This window comes from Pomacea canaliculata, linkage group LG5 (genome assembly GCF_003073045.1).
Source record: "Pomacea canaliculata isolate SZHN2017 linkage group LG5, ASM307304v1, whole genome shotgun sequence".
Lineage (NCBI taxonomy): Eukaryota > Metazoa > Mollusca > Gastropoda > Architaenioglossa > Ampullariidae > Pomacea > Pomacea canaliculata.
In genome coordinates, this window is record NC_037594.1 from 3,831,696 (window position 1) to 3,855,650 (window position 23,955).

The following is a 23,955-nucleotide window of genomic DNA, read 5'->3' on the forward strand; positions in this document are numbered from 1 at the left end:
TTACACTTGTTAACTGAGAGATTCATTTGTAGTGCCATGACACATGTCTGGCAGTCAGGTGTCACACAAGGCAGTAATGTAATCTTACTGACACACGTATCACTCAACAAATAAGTGGGATCAGAATCTTTATGGACGCCCCTCACCCCTTTACCCCACGCCACCCCACCCTCCTCACATGAGAAACACACAGCACTTGTCACTGACACAGATTTCATACATATCCCTTGTCTACACGTTAGTCTCTGGCACTGACAGGTCACATGTTACGGTCCACCTTTTGGTCCTTGTCCATCTTTGGCTGCAGGGCTTGAAGCATCTTACACTTCTCCGTCTGAGATGAGAGACTGACCAAGAACCGATTCTACTGTTATAAGGGTCGTTCTTTGTTTAGGCAGTAGTCAGACCCTTACCCGCAGCTGGCACCCGATCTAAAGATAGCGGAACACGGGGGCATGCCCTGGGTGTTGATCCCCAGGCTGAAAGTAGGAAACTCAGAGTCGAGCCGTGTGCACAACCCACGCGCCACACATCACATTCCTGGCATGTGTAGCTGGTAAACATCTTAGTCTACCGTCTGAACCAAGAATTCCAAATCATTCATTAATACTTTTAAATATTTCAGTTTGGTAAATGTCTCTTCCAGACGCTGATGTAGTGAAGTTCTAAGAATTGCATCTGCTGGAGGTTTTCTATACAGGGAGCCGACACTCTCACGAGGTGAGGGAGAGTGGCACACTGAGTTCATCCCCACTAGGTCTAAAAACACCCACGCATGCGCACAGAGTACGTGTGGGGCTGTGTACTCGTTTTGCCAGCTTCTTTCCTTCTAGCAAACCGCCTCTCACTCCGGTTGTCCCAACCCACCCAGACTTCCGCCAGCAGCCAATCAGGAGGCTGCACACAAGACTGCGCCTTGATATTCGCCAGTTTCCGATCTCCACATCTCAGCATTCCATTTCTTACTGGAAGGTAGGTTGGTAAGTGAGAAAACTTTTTCTGCCTCGGACTAAACTGCCAGGGAACATATCTTACCGCAGTTTGTTTTTGTTTTTTTTCAAATTTGCTGGACTTTTGTGTCTTTGTCGCTCGAGCGCCTTGGCAGCTTGTTTGTCCGGGGCAGGGAAAGTTTCATCTCGCTGACGGTGTATGTGCCTGCAAGTCTGTGGAAAGGTCTGACGGGTTCGGTCCGCCATTTTCTTACAGAGTTCTCTGGCAGAATGCTGCAGCGTGTGGTGCTGGTATTGGCGGTGGCCGGGGTGGTCGCTGTGGTCACTGCGGCCAAGCGGTGTCCGGCGTGTGACGTCAAGACATGCGCACCTCTCAACTCTGGCGAGTGTCTGGCCGGCATCATGAAGGACGAGTGCAACTGTTGTGACGTGTGCGGCAAGCTGGAGGGCGAGCCCTGCGATGACAGGTTGGTGATGACCTCAACATGTCATTACACATGACATCAACACATCATGACACATGGAGACAGCACACACACACACGTATGTAATGTATGTAATGTATGAGTGTTGCATCCCATTCTGAGCGGAAGGCATAACACAGACTTCATTGAATGACAATGTACAGTTGTAAACAAAAATGAAAGAGAAGGGGTATGTGGGAAGGGTTGGGACAAGTCGAAGAATGGTGAAAGAATAAAGTTGGAAGAAATAAAAGCAGCCTTATCACACCCATCTAAAACAGCAGATGCCAGCGGGACTCCCGCATTCGGAGACTGTGCAGTGTCATGTGACATGTTTGCGCCATTCATAGGTTCCTTCCTCCGCACACAAGAGAGTTATTGTGGTCTTCAGCGCCGCCTGCCGGTCTTTGCTTTCTACAAAACAGGGCGTCAAGTGCAGGCGCTGTTGTTTCGTGTCACACTGACCTTAGTGTTGCTTCCAGATTTCCTCGTGTGAACGAATAGCCTAGAAGTTAGGCGGTGTCGAAAAGCAATGGCTCGCACGACCCGGTTCGATACCCGTGCTGCCCTGCATACTTTCCCTTGAACTTGAACTCACAAACTAATTCAAGATGAACAACAAATCCCAAAAAATATTTGCTAGTCGTCGCAGTATGTTATTTCCTTATATTGTATTTTTAAAAGTAAATGTTTGTAGTCTTGATGCGAATTGGTGATAACCAAGATATCCGACTTACTTGTCCCCAGTGTCCGCGACCCATGCGGTGACGGCCTCGAGTGTCGCCGGACCGTGGGCCCCATCAAGATCTGTCAGTGCAAGTTCGAGGAGATTCTCTGTGGCTCGGATGGCAAGACCTACTCCAACCTTTGTCAGCTCATGGCCGCGGCTGTGCGCGAGCAAGTCACCGACACTCTTATTGTCAAGTCGGTTGGACCCTGCGACCCAGGTCAGTCGTGTTGTTTGGCACAAACATGTATTCTTACTGTTATTTGTATACTAACTTGTCACAAAGTGCGAGACTGCTGTACTCATGTCCTGTTTTAATTATTAAACTGTAGGTACAGGTTGATAGCAATGCCCACCTGTTTCGTGCTGCAGGTGCAAGGATCGTGTCACGGCCGGAGTACGTCAGGAATCGAACCAACACCGACATCGTGCTGCAGTGTGAGGCCATCGGTATGCCCAGCCCCTCTATGGCCTGGATCTTCACCAGGGCAGACAACCAGACTTACCATCTTCCAGGTGAGGGCTGACCGAGTGCTTTCCCTTTAATGTGTTCTTCGCCTATTCCACGCCTCTCTGTTGTTGTTTACGTGTTGTGTGTGTGCACAGGGCTGTGTGTGTGTGTGAGAGAGAGAGAGAAATAGACATAGACATAAACATAGACATAGACATATCTTTGATTGCTTTATGTGCATGGTCTACAGCAGTTATGCGAAAACCTACTAAAATCTGGCCATATACTCAAACCTGTACAATTTTCATTCATAATTTACCTATATTCTCACAAACTCGTGTACATATATAATTATACAGCAAAGACATACAAGAAAAGATAATATGGCTGAACACCCGCTTCCACACCCCTCTAATACCTTTCACCTCTCTCTCACCACCAGCTCCTACACCCACCATGACCATCATTCTATCTCTGTCTTCCTTTTACACATATTTACATCCACATCTTCACACAACTACACCCTTCAACCAGATATTTTCTGTTGGTCAGTTTCCACTCCATTTTAACAATTCATTCTCCAACGACGCTTTTCAAACATCAAGAATGTAAAAGTCCTTATTGTCTAATTACCGACTCATTGATGCTGCCTTATAATTGCTTGACAGCAAAGTGTCCTTCCTTCAACATTTTACACTATTTATCTCTCCGATTTGTGCGTGAGAGAGAGATTGAGAGAGGCCGGAAAGAAGGGAAAAAATAATATCTAATAATCCTATTAGTTATCCTGAAATGCAGGATATTCAATATTTAATTTGTTTATTTTCAGTAAAATATTGAACTGCTTTTACATAATGACAATTTAATACTTAAAGTTCTCTAATTAATTTTCTTTAATTGTCTGTTTCTGTGTTCTCCTGGAAAGGGTTATGACCTTCATTTGCATATTACGTGACACACAACGTGAGCTCATTGAATCAGCGACGTAAAGGCTAGGGGGAGATAATATGAACACATTACGTCTGCTAAAGCTGCAAGGGGAGACAAGCTACAGATTGAGAAGACAAACTTTTGTTAAATAAAATAATGTCAACAAGCAATGCAGATGTTGAGGTCATTGTCACAGGTGACGACAACCTGATGGTGACCTCGTCTCGGGGCGGTCCCGGCAAGTTCATGGTGACGTCATGGCTGCAGATCGAGGGTCTGCAGAAATATCACGAGGGCGACTACACCTGTCTGGCCTTCAACCACCACAACACCGACAAGGCCACGGCCAGGGTCAAGGTCGTCGACAAATAAGCTTCGGAGACAAAGAACAGGTAAGAGAAAAGTGAACACAAGCATCTGAGTCACTAGGAAGGGAACGTTACATTCTATAGTTTACGTGATTGAATTATGTACACATAGCACCCAAAATCTCGTTAATTAATGACAGTTATGTTCACTGTGTGTCTATGAACAAAAACCAAACTTTACTGCAATTTGTTGTTTAATTTGTGCAAGAAGCAGCTTACCGTTGGCTGCTACTTCTTGTGTTGATTCATAACTTCAAGCTTGCTCTTATTAAAAGCCATGCTCGTTGTTCTTTAAGGTAAATGATCTCAGGGGAGCACTAATTGTGTGATAATTGTTTTGTTTCAGAAAAAAAGACGCTTTATGCGGGATTTTTGTTGGAGCTTAAAGCGGACTTGGTTGCTTTGTCACCAGATAATCATCTCTTCATTTCATACACGGGTGATGACATAAAAACGCATTCAAATGTGATGGCACGAAACCCTCGCCAAGTACAAAAGAACTTCGAGAAGCACTTAGAAACAACTCCAAGTGTCTGACGCCATTTTGCACACGTCACTAGTGGAACTATCATTGCTCATCCCTCATGTAAAGCTGATTTCAAATGGTGCTAAGTCCCTCTGACAGTGAGGAAACTATGTTTTCTGGGTGATATTCTATTCACTTTCTGGCGCTTCTGATATTCAGCAATAATTGCAGTCTGTATGATTTATCTCATTATTGTCTTGACACTATACGCTTATCTGTAGACCAGTTCATTTACTGTACATCTGGTTAGGTCTTATGTTTTATATTTTCGTCTCTCTTTTCTTGTTGTTGCTGTTTTCTTCTCTCATCTATCTACTTTTGACATTTAAAAATTTGTTATATTAAAAATAAATTCTCTGACATGAGGGTAAACTGGTGTTCAAACATTTCTCTCTGATTTTGACTCTTACATGCCTTGGTGTGTTTTTTGTTCTGTTTTTGGTTTTTATGTATTGTATTTAGCGGAAGTTATGTTATTATAAACAGAATTTTTATGTCTTGTACATATTCTTGTTAAGCTACTCACATTCGCGTTGTTTGCTTTCAAGCCAGCTTTTAACAATTCTTCACTTGAAAGATCATTTTTAAAAATCAAAGAAAGTAACACGTGCCTGACAGTTAATTATACAGGTTTTATGTACCTTTGACATACAAAAATACACTAAAGGTTTAAGTTTCTAAACAACAAACTCGCCGGCTTAGAGACCAGCCTGGATGAATTGCGTTTTTTTTTTTTTGTTTAGATATCGGTAGATATAAGTGATATAAAACTAACCTGTAAATTTTAGTCTCTAAAACCCATCCGTTAATTAATTATCCGCTAAGATTCGTACCTGCGATTAACGAGCGCCTCTACCAGTGTACTACGTCACGCTAACGGTGTACGTCATGTTGGTACACCGTTGACAAGGTTGCCAGCTGTCAACACCAAACAGAGTTGCAGTCCAGGTTACTGGGATGCTGAAAGTCTGCATTTTTCGTGTTAAAGAAGCAGTTTTTTTCTGAAGCACGAGACTTGCAGACTGTCGTCGTCCGAATAATCCGAACTGTGGCTCTTTCTCTCTCTGTACGTTTGGTGTTGACTGCAGGCAACTTGTAAATGGTGTACTAGCGTGACGTAGTACGCTGCTAGCGTGACGTAATACACTGTTAGAGGCGCTAGTTGATCGCAGATGCCAGTAGTAGTGGATAATTAATTAACGGATGATTTAGGGAAACTGAAATTTACAGGTTAGGTTCCTATCGCCTATATCAACCGATATGTGAACACAAACACCGCAAACCATCCAGGTTGGTCTTTAAGTTTCTTACACTGGTTCTGACTTTTTTAAAAATCAGTAAGTAGTAGCGGAAAGAACTTAAATCAACTGATTGCTGTACAAAAGGTGACCAGTACTACCATGTGTCCAGTTCCGTAAAATTTTGGTTTGTGTTAAGATTACTGCAACTTTCAGAACAAATTTATTTTTATTAACTTTTCCGTGAAAATGTCTTATCCTATAATGAAAAGCGTTTGCGAGGTAGCGAAAAGTAGCTTGTTTAGAAGAAGGATGTTCAAGATAAACATTGATGTATCTGTGTGTAATGTGCATTTACTGTGTGTAATATCGAAATTCAACCGTGCAGGTTATACAACGAAATCCCGAGTCTTCCTGACTAACGTATACAGAGTCATGTCTAGAAACTATATTTCTATTGCACTACACATTACTGCTCTTCCTTTTCTGTAAGCCTGAATTTTTTTAATAAACATGTAATATGCTTATGAAAATTTCGTATCCTCAATCGAACTTGACTATCGTTTGTCTTTAATTGATGTTTTCTTTGAACCTCAATTGTGATCCTTTTATATTATTATTATTATTATTATTATTATTATTATTATTATTATTATTATTTGCATTGTACTACTGTAAATTTGAAGTCATCTTTACATTAGTTTATTTCTTTTGGCAGTTTTTTTTTTTTAGTCGTTGAAATCTGTAGTCTGTCTTGACAGAGTTGCAGTTTTGCTTTACTTTCCTAGTTTCTCTTTTTTTAATTCACAGTAACAAGTGAGCCTTAATTCTTCGAAAATAATTAACTGTTCTTGACACAAATTTGTAATAATTCATCAGAGAGCTCTGCTGTATGCCAAATTAAATATAATACCGTGTTCTCTGGTATTTCCGCGCCAAGCTTGTAATACTGTTGTTGACTGTGCCAAGGGAGCTCACCCTTCAAATACCATCATACGAGTAGCGTCCCTTGGAATATTCAGCGGTGACTGCGTGGAGTAGCAGACAGTTTAACTCTTTAAAGATCGATAGTTCTCATCGCAGCAGAGTGGCGCAGTGGAAGCGTGCTGGGCCCATAACCCAGAGGTCCGTGGATCGAAACCACGCTCTGCTAACAGTTTTTTTACGACCCTGTAGGTAGTTAGTAACGATGAAATCTTGAGTAAAGATAAGCAAAGACTAATCAACAGCGAAGTGTAAGCTGTGCATAATCCTCATTATCGAACCTAATTAAAAATGTCTAAGAACAGAGTATCTCTAGAGGAAACCAAGAGCATCTTTGTGTAAGTAACCTATGTCCATAATTCTTGAAATCCAGCTTTTGTCTAAAGTTGCATTGTGCAGCTAATCCTCGGATTCTGTTGACAAACAAATCGTGTAAAAACTAAAAAAATCCTATTTTGAACAAAGAGCCGATGTTTGTGAGTCTTTAAGTAAGAACATAAGGTGTTTAAAAATAGAAATAATATCTTGTAATTTAGTGCAGATCAGGGTTTTAAGTGCAGAAAAGTAGCTACGACCCCTCATTCAAAAAGTGCTTTGCATGCTGGTTTATTCCAAAGTGTTTTGTGATTACTTTGAGTCTGCGGGGAAAAGAACTGGACCGCAGTTAACTGTCACTCACAAGAAAAAAGCAAATCCACGCAGACATCTGAACCCAGGATGTTCGCTCTTACAATCGTGTCTCTGAATGACTAAAATACACCATCATGTCCTTAAATGACTGGAATGTTCAGCGAAATCTACAAATCTATGATTGCATCAGATAAGAGAAGATTATTATCTTGACAACTGATATTAATCAATATCAGCAGAGTGGCGCAGTGGAAGCGTGCTGGGCCCATAACCCAGAGGTCCGTGGATCGAAACCACGCTCTGCTAACTGTTTTTAGTACCGGAGTGGGGAGATGATAGGTGTCGGTTAATGTTACAGCAATATTTACAGTTATTATATCCTTCCGATGGCAATCGACGGCCAACAGATGAAAAGTTTAAATATCAGGGAGTTTTAAGTTTCTTTTTTGGGAAGCCTTATGACCAAACAACAAAGTTAGTGGGGTGGAGGAGGGAATTGATGTTTTACACCCAGCCAACAACTGTAAGGCTTGATTATGGCACGGCAGTCAGCCCTATCAACAGGGTAGTCGCGTGCCGTGCCTGTGGGCACGAGACCATTCACACCCGCTGACCATCACGTGACACTGGGGAGTGATTATAGCACAAGAGTGAAGGCTGTTTATGTCATCGCGTTCTTTCATCAGCAGAGTGGCGCAGTGGAAGCGTGCTGGGCCCATAACCCAGAGGTCCGTGGATCGAAACCACGCTCTGCTAATTTTCATTTTTCCCAGTCTGTACCGTCGTTTCAAAAAAAAAATAAATAAATAAAATAAGAAAGTTTCCTCATTAAGTGTCAAATAAGTCTATTAACGCATGCAGATGGCGAATAGGCCCGTAATAAGAGATTCTCTGGACAAAATACGAAAATAGAAAAGGAAATCCTATACATTATACAATAAAATGCGACTGACAACCAGTGCAGTAGAAATTTTTGGAAATTTTTTCTTTCTTTTTGTGTTATTTATTCAGTTGCAAGTGTCATCAGATTTATAATTTTAAAAGATTATTTAATTGATCAGTCGAAAAAAGACATTTTTACATCTCTCATTAAAGTGAGAATAGAATCCAAAGACTAAAGTACAATATACATGATTTCTTTTTCCACTTGAAAGTCTATTAGTTATTAATATTAAATTATTAATGAATTTCTTTGTGATAATTTATTTTTTATTTAAAAAGCTTGTAACACTTTCATTAGTTCAAAACGTCTTCCATTATATATGACCTATTCCTTAAATACTGTAGTAAATAAAAGCTAGCAGGATGCACAATATATGTTTCATCTTGAGACCGTCCATTTCCCATTGACGTGTCTGGGGCTCTTTCCCAGTGTGAGAGAGAGGGAGAGAGAAAAAAAGAAAGAGAGAGATTGTGTGCGCGCGCGCGCGTGCGTATGGAGCCAGTGGAGGCATACACACAAAGTACCAGCAGAAGGAATCGGAAGTATTTTGGTGATACTAGAACATTCACAGACATGTCTCTGTATCTCCCAAGTGGTCTAGTGGTTAGGATTTCGCGCTCTCACCGCGACGGCCGGGGTTCGATTCCCCGCTTGGGAAGGTGGTATTTTTTTTAATTGGCGGTGAGTTTGGTGGTGGATCGGATGATAGAGAATGTGAATGGATTAATGCTTCCGAATTTACAACACTCGTCATATCTGTTGGTGATGACCGATTTGTTTTTCACTTTTCAAAATTTATTTTAAAATAAAATTAGTTAGCCAAAGAATCTCCATAAATGTAATAAAGTTTTCTACAATAATTATTTTCACATGGTCTCTGTAGTTTAGATAATTTCTTTTAGCAGAAAAAAACTTTCTTTATTAGGAGTTTCGAAGACAGCGCTTTTATCATCTAGTCACCACCTAGCGGATTTTGTTTGATAGCCTGTTATTGTACTGCTAATGTTTGCCGGTCAGATCATTGCAAGGAGGAAATCGAGATATAAGGTCGAGATGACTGTAAGCAGAGTGGCGCAGTGGAAGCGTGCTGGGCCCATAACCCAGAGGTCCGTGGATCGAAACCACGCTCTGCTAGACGAATCTTTTATTTTCCTCGGTAACAGAATCTTTTTGTCGTGATACGACATCACCGAAACACTGTAAATAATGCTTGACGAAATTCACTAGTCAATCGCTATTTATTTTTTATAATTCTAATTTTTTTCAATATTGCTTTTATGACTCCAAATGTGGATTGATATGTATTCAAGAATTCATTCATCCTCACACAGCATATTGGGAGTGAACAGCTCAATAACCTGTAATAATCATCTCTGTGTGTGTTTCCTCAGACATGTCAAACGTGAAAAGGCGAGAAAACAAACACAGAACTGCCATTCTTGTCCGCTTAACCAAAAGCATGTTGTGGTGTCGACACACCCGTCTTAAACTAATTTCACGGCATTGTAGGGTGGTGGGTACCTCCGCACTCTCCGGCCTGGCAATGAAAGGCAATATGCAAAGTAGCGTGAGACGAGCTCACAAGCTCACGAGCAAACCTCTGTAACACTTCTCACAGCATAGTTCTTATGGTGTTCATGGAGTTTTAAACCTCGGCCACGGCTCCAAGTAGTTTTAATTGACAAGCGAAGGTGTAAATCTTCTCCTGGGTATAAACGTGTGAAGATTTCTAAACATCTCATAGCATACCAACGGCTAACGAGTGAAGTTTACGGTTGTTTTGTGGTAGCTGAGAGGTCTGGCTCTGAGCACGAGTGTCAAAATATCAGTTACTGTCTCCTTGGGAGGTAGAACCTAAGTCTCACCGAACTGAGGGTTCGAGTCTGAAGTATGGATACGGGATGGGTGGGGAAGAGGTAGTCGTTCGACTCGCACCCTTCTGACCCACAGCTTTAACGGTGGGGTCAGAGTTGAACGATTAAACAAAAAAGGAAAAGAGAGAAAAAAAACTGAATCACGAAAAACATGGAATAAAATGACGAACAATGCGCTAGCTATGAAATAATGACACGATGTGAGGAAACAGAGGAATATAAAAACAATAAACAAATATAAACAAATATAAAAATAATAAACAAATACAACGATGTAAGCTAAAAAGAATCATTTCTTTTAAAAAGAAAGTAAGGTATTGTGGTATCAGTAAAAGAAAGTTTTGCTTGATGGGGGGAAACAAACATTCTTTGACTTTTATTTCTTCCCATAAAGTCGTTATGCTCTTCATGACACTTGTTGCTACAGTAAGAAGATATGGTAGTTATGCAACATGTGACAGCCTGACATAACAGCAATAGTGCTTCCTGGCTGGAGACCCAGGATCGAAAATTTTCTCTACAGTACACAACGGGCAAAGATTGCGACACTTGAGTCCACTTGGTGTTGAATGGAGTGAAAGAGAGTATAAATAAACTCTGAACAAAAGGAACCCAGGACTCTCCCACAATCTGCTCGCCCATGATTTAAAGCGGGTGTGGACTTACCAAAGTGTTTCTCATTCATGTCAGCTGGTATGTACTTTTCTGTCTGTCACACACACACACACATTTTTCATTTCTCACTTTCACTTTCACTCTTTCTCTTTCCTCTCCTCTCCTCCGCATCCCTAGCAACCAGCGTGCTCCACAACGGTCGCCTTGTTTACAGCCCGCGGCGCTCTCTCTTGTTTCCGTTGCCACAGCACTGCAGCAGCGGGTCGATTCCCTCAGACAACGGGTCATAAGGTCATTCCGATACAGCCAGCACCCTCCTGTCCTCCCTGATGATGCTGCACTTTCATTAGTGGATGATGCTGGTGTAGGAGGGAAGGGACTGATTATATTAATACTTCCTGTCCACGTCTTAACTGTGATTATCTCTGTCTTCCGTGATCATGATGGCGGAAGTAGGCGGCCGGTTCAGATCTCGTCTCGGACACGCTTTTCTTTCTCTGCATGTAGCATCTGTCTACAGGATTGGATATTTTGCCGTGATGTAGCCTTAGTTGCCGGTTCGTGGTAAAATACCAATTCCCACCACCCCTAAAAATCTGACACCTTTTAAAAAAGGTCGCTATGTATTATGAGTCACTTCACTTTTATATCCAATCAGATTTTATTATCTGCAGTTGTATTAAGGTGAAGCTCTTTAAAACTTACTGTTAATCACTTGTAGGAAAGAGTGACGTCATTTAAAATGGACTACCAATGCTCAGTGACGTCATGTAAACCTTACAAGAGGTTTCTAATATATCTGGTAGAAATGAATTCTTTAAAAATTTCTATAGTGTCGACGTTTTTAACGAATAGACCATCTGCATATTCAGCAATTTTTTCTTGACCCATTCCATCGAACTGCGACACAAGCTCAGATCAATGCAGCGAGGTTCGCAATTTCCAGACGAAAGGTCACATTAAAAAATGTAAAACAGGGTTTCCTCCAGTGGCCTCCATAGAAAGCTGCGAGTAGTTTCACAGACAAAAGATTTCTTACAGCATTCAGTGCACATTCCCGGTCCTCGCACCCCCGACGAAGAAATATTATTTTTTACGCCGTGTATTGGGTAGATAATCTACCTGGTATTCAAACCATTGGAGCGAGCAGTCAATACCCTGCAGTGAATGACGGGTACCTGAATGTAAGTATGACCTTTGACCTGCGCTAACGTCTGTACCCGGTGTTTCCGTGACGCCCTCGATGGTTTAGCGCCGAGCACTTAGCTGGAGTCTCAGTCTTTCAGTCTTACCTACCTCCTCACGGACTTACCTGGAGCTTCACTACCTTCTGGATGTCATGGCAACCCTTCAGGTTCACTCGCAGGCTGAAGGTTTTACTCCCAGGATTCCAAGCGAGGGTTGCTAAGGTGACGTGTTGGTGAGCTTCGTGAAGATGTGTTTGTTTCTCTGGGCGAGAAAATAATCACGTGGTTTGCTGACAGTCGGCTGTGTGAGAAATGAAGTGTTAATTAATGTGTTGAGAGTAAGGTGTCGGTAGAGGGAAAGGTATGGATAACAAACTATCGTTCGATACGTGGACTGTGATTTTGTGATTGGCGATACCTGAGATAATCGATTATTGTGATACGTGCACTGTGATGTGTGATTGGTGTTACCTGAGGTCATCGATACTTGGGATACCAGCGACTCCTGGTGTCTGTTGACAGCATAACTGAGGTAAGTATATCAATGAGTTTGTGTGTGTGTTTGTGTCTGTGCGTTCGTGTGTGTGCTTGTCTCTGTGTGTGTGCTTGTCTGTGTGTGTGTCTGTGTGCTAAGTGCATGCCTGTGTAGGGGGCGCGTGTTCCAGTGTAGCTCCACACTCCAGTCTTACACTAAACTGTAATGTAGACCTTGTGTACACAAACACAGAAAAAGGCTTTCATGGATTCACCTCCCTGAGGCGGAAAAAATGCTGTCACCCCGGGTATCAACACGAACAAACACGATACGAGACAAGTGACAGCGGGTATCGAAGCGTGCAAGACGATTTACGGGTATCCCACAGGGTGTTCTTTTCTTTCACCCCACTTTGCATCAAGCGAGGACGCCGAAAGGAAAATATTTCATCCGTTAGAATATAACGGGTAACTAGATCCACCCGGCGGTCTTTCAGCGCAACGTAAACGTATCTGTACCCAGGATCAGTCTGTACCGGGTTGTCTACTCATTATTATGACTCCTGAGTTTAAATAGTTCGCTGTTCAAGTGTCCACAGCTGTTTACTAGCCTTCACACAGATGTCGGGTGGAGTCGTTAGAGAGTATCAGGGATGGCTGCCTTCAAAGGAGAGGCTGGTTTTAAAGTTTTATTTGTGACAAGACGTAAACAGCTTTACTTTACACATAAATAAATTAACTGAGAACTTTTCTGATTGCTTAGACGGACTTTGTAGCACAAGGGGGACAACACTCGTAATGACAGTGTTGGAATCTTCAGGAAAACAGAAAGGGAGGAACAATGGAGGGCCGTGAAATTACTCTGGGACACAATGACTAAGACCGTCCTAGAGTGACCTCCCTCTTCCAACGTTCGCTTCTGCGAGCATCCATCCACAACAAGGGAGACAATGGGCATCTTGCCGGACATCAGTGTCAACAACAGGTGAGTTGATTAAACGTGTGTCATCAACAATCGTCTCTTTTACTCGCATCCCCCCTCCTACACCCTTCTCTCAAAGTTATTCTTCTCTCTTCACTTATAAAAATAAACTTCAAATAAACTTCAGCAACTACGTCACGCTAACCGTGCACTACGTCACGCTAACAGTGTACTACGTCACACTAGTGCAAACCACTTCAGGTTGGTCTTTAAGAGGATCAGACGGCGACTGAGATCTCAGATAACAAGTGCTGGCGAGAAACATGCCAAAAAAATATGTGGTAGTCCAGCATAATATTTACTGGTTGTCTTTCGTGTTCAATGATGTGCGACCACAAACAGTCGTCTGAGTGTGTTTACCTTGAGGACTATTTATAGTAACCTTTTGTTTATGTCTCGTCGCGTGCAATAAGAGAATGAAAACATTCTCATAGCTTGAAATATGAGAATAAAAACACTCGCTTTGGTTTCTTCTTGAGCCGAGGCCTGCAGCATTTCCCCCTCAAGTCGTGCTGATGTGTGTGTGGAGGGAAGCATGGGTTACCTGACAAGGGAGGGCATCCGACAGACAACAGGGGAGGAAACTTGGTCCAAAGCCACACACAGAGAAGAAAGGGCCGAGGGAGTGATGGACAGTGGATTGTGTATGGAGAGAGACAATCTGTCAGATAAATTTTAGATAATATACACAACCTCATCAATAGCTAGAGGTGAAGCTGCTGATGTTACCGGCGCGCGGCATGGACATCATGACAAGTGTTATGACTAAGCTCATGACAAAGCATGACTAGTTTCACAACTCTATATGTGAACCCCTATTTCTGATGCATCTCAAGTTTCACGACAAGTTTTATGAAAAGCCAGTCGGTTGTACCTCGGGAATGAATGGCGAGCTGACAGGACGTGCCAGTCACTTTTGATGCCTTCTCAACTACCAGCGAATAGCGACACCCGGGGTGTCGATCAACTCCAGTCTGTTGCGCTTGACGTGGTTGGACGAGCGCCGCTCACCGGCATTTAAAGGACTGGCTTTTGTCATGTCAACCTGCGCTCGACACTGAAATGCACAGCCCCCGACAACTCCATGAATCTCCGATCATTTTTTTCTTACCTGTTAACTGTCATTGGGCTACTCGTCAGGTGCTACAGACTGTATAAGGACAATCCCTAACCTGCACCACAGTATATGATGTACCTGGCTGACTGATTGGTCTTCCTGTCTGTCTTTTGTGTGCCTTCTCTCTTTCTCTCACTCTCACTCACACACAAGTGGACATAAGGGCGCACGCACGCCCTCACACACCCACACAACGTTTTAAAGTCACTATGTACAAAATTATTCGGTAAGCCTCCCTACAGTAACCATTACATCACTTCCGGTTCTCCAGTCTGGTGTTTCTGACTTGTGTGGAGTTCTGATTGCAGGGAAGAGGCTGGAACTCCTCACAGACTCTACACAAATTTTTTACCGGCGGCGTTTCCTTCACGACTTCATGAGACACAAATGTGGAAGAGTTCTCCCCCTTCATCGTCAGACATCAGTGATGTCCCTTGCTGTGTACAAATCTGTGTACAAATCTGTTATCATTGATTAGCGTAGTGCTTTCTTCACACTTCATTTGCATTTCTGAATCCCCAGTTAACGATTTAGTTATTTATTTTTGTTTGTTCTCGTCTGCCGTGCCACTTGGAGGGAAAGAAAGATCAAGGGGAGAGCATTGCGTGTCGATGCATGCGAAGTTGTCGTCCCGAACTCGTCATGTAGTGGCCACAGTAGGAGTTTTCCCTGGATACAAAGAAAAGTCAGCGCCTTTTGTTGACGAGCTTTTGCAATAGAGAAACTCAAACGGCACGATCGGCTTAAATCTCCGAACACAATGCGGGTATGCCACCCAGTAGACAAACACCACCGACTGCCCCACGAATGAAATCTCAAGGACTGGGGCTCCAGAGAAAGAAGTTTGTATAGAAGGCAAGAGAGTATGAACCTAGGAGGTGAGTGGGTAGGGTAACACTTGCAGGGAACCGACACACGGAGTCTTGAGGGTCTGGAAGTCAACGTCGACGGTCACGTGGATTGTCTCGACTACCAGAACACATCTGTTGCTCGACTACTGTTTTGTTTCTTATCCACGATGAATCCTCTAATGATGACAGCGACGAAAGGGGACTTACAGCTGCCGGATTTGACAGAAGGAATGAGCAGAAGGCAAGGGAGCAAGGTGTTGGACCATAACCCAGTCAGAGACCTCACCCATTTTTAACCGACAGCAAAGGTAGGCGGGAAAAATGTATTAATTGTAATGCCACACCTGTGTTTATTACCTTTAACGTATCTCATTCCCTATCCCAGTGTTTCAGTTTTTGTTATATTTTACCGATCTTCTATTACCTAGAATATCTGCACTTTTGATCATTCTCCTTTGGTGCATTGGCTGAACTCTTCGAGGACGAGAAAAAAAAGAGTGAAGAAGGGGCAATAACGGCTGCAGTTGTTGTTTGCGCGCTCAGAAGGAACGTATATCATGTAACGAACAAGCAATTAATCAAAATTAATCCAACTTCCATTGTCGCTGTTGTCGTGCACAAAGTGCACTATAATATGAGGATGAAATAACTGGGGCGAGATCGATGGACGAAGGGGAGGAAAATCGATCTGAAGGCTTGTGTACTCAGGGGCAGCTATCAGGGCCCACAACATCCATCGTTGCTATGAGTTACCGGTGATCCATATTGCAAACACTTTGGTAGCTAACTGATTCATTCAAAAGAAAGCAGGTGTGTCTCTGTATAAAACTACCAGCAAAACATCAAACATAGAGACTCGTTGTGTTGAAACCTTGTCAGCAGTTGAGGTGATATTGCCGGAATATTATTCACCCGTGTAAGCAGGTAACATAGGAAACAGCTCGATGATACAGCATCAGTCGCTGGCACGATCTAAAACATCCAAACCTGTCCAACAGCGAGAAATCGTCTCTGTCTGAAGCGAGATTCGAACCGGCAGCCCCCAACCCGCGCATGTTACTGACTGACGGTGTTGGTTACTCTATCGGATCGCTCTGTAGCTCGACCTTTGAGTGCCATTGTAAGAGTGACAGATCATTCATTCCTCCGGTGCTGGTGTCGCCCATAACCCTGAGAACTGCATTGTTTCGTCCTCTCAGTCTTTACAAATTCTTTGTCGTCTATTGCCGCCTAGCCCAGCGGATGTGTGACGGTCACGTGACAGCGGGTCTCCATGTTTCGTAGGCGTGACTGACGGGCTTAAAGGTGGTAGTGGTGGTTGCATGTGTGCTGGCGGGAGCCTTACAGAATTTGTCATGGAGTTCTTAGAGGAGCGGTTTCAGAGACAAGAGGTGCTAGAACATGTCATCAGTCAGACGAGGTACTTGTTCAAATATACAGGATAGTGTGTGTGTGTGTGTGTGTGTGTGTGTGTGTGTGTGTGTGTGTGTGTGTGTGTGTGTGTGTGTGTGTGTGTGTGTGTGTGTGTGTGTGTGTGTGAGAGAGAGAGAGAAGTATTTTTACTTTGTGCAGCATAACATCTCACTAGTAGTGCATGAAAGAATTTTTATTCTCCTCTACCCTTTTCCACCCCGTCTATGTAAACATGCAAATGCGTTCATCTGATGGGTGAATGAGCACACTGTAAACATGTTTATAATGGAGAGAACAGGTACACAGTTGTAAACATGTTTATAATGGAAAGAACAGGTACAGAACTGTAAACATGATCATAATGAAGTGAAACAGGCTACAGTAGAATTACTAATATTCGCGTTTATTTTGAAATTTTAAAATGTCAAATGTTTTCACTAACAAAACAAGTGCCCTGTGTTTGTACATGCTTATAAACACCCAAATCCCATTTATACACGAAGTATGTACCTGCTGTATTTTATGTTAAAATTTAATGTTAACTAACACGATTTGTCTGCAAACAATAATTTATCTCCTCTTTTTGTTAATTTTGTTAAGACGTGTAATACAACAGTTTATTCCACCCCACCCAAGCCAAGACAAGAATTCCTGTCAGTAGAAGGTGTGGGTATGCCTGTCAGCACAATGTGCATCTCAATACACGAGAAGCGGACGGCGGTGTTGTTTTACCAAAGCTCGCATCAAAGAATGTTGTGGCTTCGCGTGCGTCTGTTGCCATGGGTCACGCAGGTAACCAAACGCCCCAAGCCCTCCACAGGTAACTGTTTGGTGCACGAACAAGGTAACTGAGAGAGTCCTTGGGGAGCGGGTTGTCTGCCCTTGTTTGCTGTAATGGAGTCTGAATTAATGTCAACAACCACAACGCGGAGACGTGCGGATGAAGGCTTTGGTGGCTTGACACATCGCACTCAGGCTAGTCCTGGCATGTTGGCTGGGGAAAAATGTTACACAACTGATCTGTTCAAAAAAAAAAAAACACATTTACTTTAGTGCAAGCATTCTTACATAACACTTCTTACCTCTCCATGTTGTGTTTTGATAACCGCATGGAGGTCAAAGGTCCAACGTATGTCCACTAGACACAGTATGAAGAAATAATGATTCTACCTTCCACGTTGCCCATTACCACAAATTTGTAAAAATAAAATCCAGTTGGAGTATATCAGATCTTAAGCCGAGTGATTGCAGCTTTTACAAAAATTTGTCTCGTCAATACAGTCTTGATTAGCAGTGGTGTTCTTGAAAGTGTTTCTTAATGAGCTCGCGGTGTCCCGGGTCAAGTGCTTCTAAAATAGCCAGGCTTCCAGTTGCAAAAATAAATATCTGAATAGCACTGCAGCTGTAGGACAATGTTTTATATACAGAATTAGTTAAAATTACACTAATTGGGACTGTGATATCATCTATTCCCCGAGAAATGTGTCCAGGCTTTCAAATTGCTCGCTGGCTTGTGTGTGTTGAACACGATGTCGTGAGACCGTCCTCCAAATCATCTTGCATATGATTGTGTTTTGTGAATAAATGGATTCATAAGATTTGACTGACCTTGTATATTTCTGTCAAAACGAACTCTTCACGATTTTGGAGAAAGACACGATGGGGACACTTTGTCAGGAAGAAGAATGAACGGCAGAATAAAAATATTCTGACATCTCTTGTCCATTTGTTTGAGCCGCACGTGGCATAGGAGTCCTATTACCAAACTCAATCCGACAGTTCGCTGACGAGCAAGAAAACAAAAATTCATGAGAGGTTTCCAGAAGAGTTAAGCTGCCTTACAGACTGACAATGTTTCAATGGATGAACAGTCTTTCTTATTCTGCCTGTAAATTTCACACGAAAGGGTTCGTATGAACGTATCTGACAAAGAAGTGTCAAATGTTGCACGGACACCATGTTTTACAGTTTCATTATTTTATTTACTTATTATTTTTTTAACAATTGTATTTCTAAGCAGCCTCTGATGTGTGCTGTCTTATTCGGATAACTGGGCTGTTATTTTGGAGGTAGGGGGGATCAAAATTTTATCTTGTTTGCAAGACAACAAAGATAACAGAAGATGTATTCATGGGTCAATAAGTAAACCCCGATTAAATGCAAAGTAAGCTTCTTGTCTCTGTAGTTAGGATAGGCGGTGTCCAGACTTTGTCCTAGGATAGCGACTTGCCTTCGCTTCATGATACGACCCAAGATGGGTAATAAAATATCTACACAGAACTTATCGACACAAGCAAAAGACGAGACCCATGCAGTCAACAATAACCGCGGCAAGTCTTTGATCCTGGTCATCTGTGTATTTTTAGCACAGTCCCGAGAACCTTCACGCTCCAATACTTGTCAAAGAGATGGCTATTGTTGACAAGACAATCCAATGGCTGAGTTCGTGGAAGAGGATGGCCGAGGAACTAGAGTATAGTTTTCTCAGAATGGAAGAATTCTTCCAGCAGGTTCGATATCCCAGAAGGGGCGCAACTTCCTTGCCCACAGTGGACCCTACTGTTGATACCCGACTGGGGGAGGAGAGCCAGCGAGTGAGAGGCATTCCCTTTCTCAAAAGGCTGGTCCTAAAATAAGTCCCTGATTCCCTAATGACAAAAAAATTACAAAGTCTACTTGACCTGTTTCTTTGCTCTACCTTTCTGCGGCGGCATAAAGGATATTTTATTGTTCAATACTCTGTTTTTCGTTTCAGGGTGGTGAACCACGATGCACATCGAGTTCAGCGTCCTCTGGAGGCACGCAAGGCGCAGTCACTTCCCCCTCCGAGAAGGAATGGCTACCTCGTGACCTCAGAATACCTCGCCCCTGATCGTGACCGGGGTCGTTACCATGGTGATGAGGGACAAGCAAGAAAGGAGGCAGCTTCACACAGTCGCCAGCTGTCTCTTCCCTTCAAAAATACGAAAGGTGATAATATTACAGAGATTACTATCATCAACCACGTGATGATCATTTATTGGGCTCCACGGTTTGATCACGTAAAAATCACGTCAAAGCACCGAAAAGTACGTCGTCAAAATACACCACCAACACACACAACTTTGTAAAATACATTTTTGGAAAAAGAAAAAAAAAGTCAAAAGGGCAGTGAATATAACTGGTTCACAGTGTCTAGGCCAGGCATTTGGAAGGCGGACCCCCGACTCAATCCTTTCACCTTCTTTATCTTTTAATATTCTTTTAATCGGGTTATACCGAACGGGTAGGGTCGCTTTTTCCAGCCCAAGCAGGTCGAACAACGAACCTTTGGAGTCATAGTTTCAAAATAGTGGGTGTAGCACTATCTAATATTTATAAATATTTACCTGTCGTCTGGCAAGATGAAAAGCACATTTCGATTTTAGCCTATCCTCGGACTTCTTTTGAGATCGACGACATCACTGTGTGCAGCAGAGAATCGCCGGGACAAAGCCAGGTCCGCCCCCAGTCACCAGGACGCCCCTCCACAGGGTGTGCCTGCTCCTAGAGTGAACAACTTCCTGTCGGGGGCCAGTTTGTACGGGGGCGACTCGGGTCAAGTTTCCAAAGGTAAATAGTATTTGATTAGGGCGTGTGTGCCCTTCCTGTGTGCGTGTGTGCGTGCGCGCGTGTGTGTGTGTGTGTTTTTTTCCAAGCAGATCAAGACATGACACCCTATACAAGAGACACATTTCGGAACACACTTTTCTCTTCTTTATGCTCGAGAGCACATGATCTGAGAGTTTAAGATTGGCTTAATATATGACTAAGTGTATGAAGCTGCTAATAATCATCTTCCTCCTTCTCCTCCTCCTCCTCTTCCTCCTGCTCCTCCTCATCCTCATCATCGTCGTCGTCGTCGTCAAGTGCGGCAGCGACGGCCATCAACAGCAGCAGCTATCGCGCAATGCAAACTGTGTATAACCCTAGCAGGAAATCACATTCGTAAAATTCATTTTACTATAAACTTCTTAAAGTCGTTCTTACAGCCGAACTAAAGTTGGAAAATGATTTACCTGATGTTTACGGTAAAACCTTCGCCAAACGTTCCTCCACATAGACTTGTGCAGTGAAGAAGAGCATTAAGTGAGATTAACTCACACTTCACTGGATGCCAAACATATCACTTGTTAAATGAAACTTCCAGCTAGAAGTGTGTGGACAAAAGCCACAAACATTTCGGTTTGAACAGAAATCTTGGTGTCTGCTATGACAACACTGTTGTGTCTGTTGACAGGCTTTGCAGGGGTGCCGACCAGACATCAAGACGAAAGCCATTTGAAGTAAGCCAAAGAGCTTGCTCATATTATGGTGCTACATGCTGATATGTGTTGTTTATATTTCACTATCGTTGACAGAAGTTTAATTAGAATATTCTTTATTATCGAACAATTACTGAGCTTGAGAGAGTTGATTACTGATTATACTACATCGAAAGTAGAACTACATCACATCATTAGTGAATAACTGATTCAGTAGACATACGTTGATATACGAGTTATATTTCTTTACAATTGGCATAAATAGTCAAAACTCTTGTGTGTAGACAACAAGGAATTCCTGTGCATGTCCATACCTATACAAACATACACAGAAACCTACAATATTCAGGAAAGATCATATCTGTATAATATTATGGCAAATATAAAGCTGATCTCCAGGTGTATGTATCGTCCTCAGGTCAAACAAGTTTGCGTCGAGCTGGGCACAAGTACGAGCAGAAAACCACATCGAGGTGACAGCAAGGTACCCTTCCTCCTGAATCTGTAAATCATTCACTAAGAAAGATTTAAACACTTTTATGTACAACGAATAGAATTGCTATATAGACATATACATGTAGACACCAGAATGCTAAATGTATTGACATCCATGTCGCTTGAACTAACATTTATTTCGCGTTCACATAATCTAATATGATAAGGGGAACATATAGCTTGGAACACCTTCGTCTTATTTTTTAATTCTGAATGATAGCAAGAGGCCTCCAGCAAGAACAATAATAGCAAGAAGCTTCATATTTAAATACGTTTAAAAATTGTTTTTACATTTTCTTAAGATTCCTCTTATTCTGATTTGCTGAAGCGTTGACATGAGAGAGAAGCTTTGAGTCAATATTGTGGATGTGGTATTTATGAAGTTCACATTATTATGTCTAGTAACGAGCGAGGCAACGATCCAGCGACAGAGGCTGTGAAGACACACGACAGCACCAAACATTCTCCAAGAAAGACAGAAAAGACAACATCGCCTTTCCACGCCAGACCTCGAGAGGAACCAGAGAAGTCCAGAGCATCCAAACCTCATCCGGGGAGGGCGACCCACGCACAGTCACGTGACAGCCAGGCAACAAAGTCCCAACAGGGTCATTTATTCCACGCGAGACCGCGCGAGGAGGGGAACGACCAGTCCATGGAGCCAACCGCGGCTCAGCAGCCGACGTCACGGCTGTCCACGAAGAGTGGCCAATCGAAAAGCGAGAAAGATGCGCAAGCTGGCAAGTGAGTGGAATGACCTTTTATACCAAACGTTTCAGCTGATTATTTTGGATAGAAATAGGTGTTGGAACTTATGGTCAAATTGTGATAATAACAACAACGCCAATAACTAGTTATTACTGTAGATTACTCTGCCCTTATCTTTATCATCTCCCCTTCCCCTAGCAACCATTTCCGTCACGCCAAGATGTATTGGTCCCTGATTCACTGGTCTCGCTTTTTCAATTATAGTCTCATCGACATTCTAATTAGTGTTTGGTTTGGTTTGATCTTGAACATGAGCCCACATTTCTTCGATCTTACTAATGCAATGGTGTGTTTTTTTCCACAGGCTTGTATCGCCAACCGAGGTAGACGGAATTAAAGATGGGTTTCGTGATAGCAAAATTAAAGAAAACGAAGTCGATGGAAGAAATCCGCGTGCCAACGGAGCGGAGAGGATGCCGGGAAAACGAAGGCCAGCGTGGAACGACCGCCTGGCGCTGAACCCAGAAGCCGTTCAACCAACCCGCGGATCGTGGCGCCGATACGAGGCCGAGCTGACCTACAAACCAACCACCACGTCCACGCAGAACATCCAGAAGGCTTACCTGGCGCCACCCAAGACCATCACACTCGACACCGGAGACGATGTTGACAAAGTCAGTCCACGACAGCTGCCGACTGCCGGTGAGCCCACAGCTGGTGACGAGGAGACTGTGACTTCCGAGGGGAATCCCGGGGACAAGGAGTACATCCTGTCGCGTGCTGAGGCCCGGATGTTCCTGCAGATGCAGGAGACGTATGGCAGCGACGCCTTTCTGACAGCGCGCAAGAAGAGGTTCTTCAATGCGTTGCTGGAGGTGCAGAAGCAGGAGGAGAAGAGGCAGGTGGAGGAACAGCGTCGACGGAAAAAGAAGATGGAGGAGAGCAAAAAGCGCCAACATCGGCAACTTCTGTACGTTCGCCGGAAGTACCGAGCTGAGCAGGCGCATCGCTTCCGCACGCAGTACGTGACGCTGCGAGTGTTCGAGCGCAAGCGCGCGGATAGGCTGATGTACGGGCTGCCCGACGATTCTGATGATGAAATCTTCGATGGAACTGGCATCGAGGATCAGGAGGCAGACGGGAAGGAAAAATCGAACATCGTGCAGGACAAAAACAACTCCAGGCACGAGAACGGTGGTGGCATGCAGACAGCAGCAGCAAAAAACATGGCAGACAAGCATGATCCAATCAGAACCGCCGACAGTGATGAGAACAACCCTAAACACCAGTCTCCACAACGAAAGGTCACGTTTTCGCCGGATAAAGGAACAGACCAGTCACCCAGTGGTCACCCTCTCGACAGTCACACCAATGAACAAAGTGTGAAACATTCTGAGAAAAGCGATGTATCTGGGAATGGCAGTTCAAAAACTGCGCTTGTCAAATCAGATCCCAGGATGGCAGGTGATGACAACAAAGAGACATCAGTGAAAGTAGAGGAATCAGGCTCCAACAATAAGAGTGCAACGACTGAATATGAAGCGGGCAGTCCTAACAAGAAAAGCAGAACCAGAAAGAACTGTCACCTACAGGAGGTACCACGGGGACAAGCGGGAGCAATCCTAGTAAAAGAGACAATACTGTAGGTCACAAGCAGGTCAAAGAACACCAGCCTCCACAAACTAACGATTCCCGTGCGAAGGCACTCGATGGTAAGAAGACAACTGCAAAACCGTTAAGTACAA

General features: G+C 43.3%; 2 protein-coding genes and 5 non-coding genes across 11 annotated transcripts; all 7 read left to right on the forward strand.

Annotated features, from left to right (window-relative positions):
• Positions 1 to 819: 819 nt before the first annotated feature.
• On the forward strand, positions 820 to 6,181 carry LOC112565439 (insulin-like growth factor-binding protein-related protein 1). 2 transcript variants are annotated; one of them, XM_025240911.1, is made up of 6 exons: positions 820 to 972; positions 1,207 to 1,417; positions 2,162 to 2,361; positions 2,514 to 2,657; positions 3,719 to 3,914; positions 4,237 to 6,181. In XM_025240911.1, exons 2-5 carry the CDS (start codon positions 1,221 to 1,223, stop codon positions 3,892 to 3,894), a joined length of 717 nt encoding a protein of 238 aa, XP_025096696.1. In that variant the 5' UTR covers positions 820 to 972; positions 1,207 to 1,220; the 3' UTR covers positions 3,895 to 3,914; positions 4,237 to 6,181. The 2 variants fall into 2 exon arrangements, with proteins under 2 accessions (XP_025096696.1, XP_025096697.1); XM_025240912.1 differs by having other exon boundaries at positions 958 to 980.
• Positions 6,182 to 6,735: 554 nt separating this feature from the next.
• Positions 6,736 to 6,807, forward strand: Trnam-cau. Its single transcript has one exon. It is a non-coding gene; the product is annotated as a tRNA-Met (tRNA).
• Positions 6,808 to 7,502: 695 nt separating this feature from the next.
• Positions 7,503 to 7,574, forward strand: Trnam-cau. The gene has a single exon. It is a non-coding gene; the product is annotated as a tRNA-Met (tRNA).
• A 378-nt stretch (positions 7,575 to 7,952) lies between these two features.
• On the forward strand, positions 7,953 to 8,024 carry Trnam-cau. Its single transcript has one exon. It is a non-coding gene; the product is annotated as a tRNA-Met (tRNA).
• A 773-nt stretch (positions 8,025 to 8,797) lies between these two features.
• On the forward strand, positions 8,798 to 8,869 carry Trnae-cuc. Its single transcript has one exon. It is a non-coding gene; the product is annotated as a tRNA-Glu (tRNA).
• Positions 8,870 to 9,273: 404 nt separating this feature from the next.
• Positions 9,274 to 9,345, forward strand: Trnam-cau. The gene has a single exon. It is a non-coding gene; the product is annotated as a tRNA-Met (tRNA).
• A 2,517-nt stretch (positions 9,346 to 11,862) lies between these two features.
• On the forward strand, positions 11,863 to 23,888 carry LOC112565040. Of its 4 annotated transcripts, none has more exons than XM_025240273.1 (8): positions 11,863 to 12,419; positions 13,125 to 13,346; positions 19,480 to 19,694; positions 20,178 to 20,315; positions 20,983 to 21,028; positions 21,426 to 21,491; positions 21,905 to 22,246; positions 22,575 to 23,888. In XM_025240273.1, exons 2-8 carry the CDS (start codon positions 13,312 to 13,314, stop codon positions 23,854 to 23,856), a joined length of 2,124 nt encoding a protein of 707 aa, XP_025096058.1. In that variant the 5' UTR covers positions 11,863 to 12,419; positions 13,125 to 13,311; the 3' UTR covers positions 23,857 to 23,888. The 4 variants fall into 4 exon arrangements, with proteins under 4 accessions (XP_025096058.1, XP_025096059.1, XP_025096057.1 ...); XM_025240274.1 differs by having other exon boundaries at positions 13,182 to 13,346; XM_025240272.1 differs by lacking the exons at positions 11,863 to 12,419; positions 13,125 to 13,346 and adding an exon at positions 16,082 to 16,731 and having other exon boundaries at positions 20,181 to 20,315.
• The last annotated feature ends 67 nt before the right edge of the window (positions 23,889 to 23,955 follow it).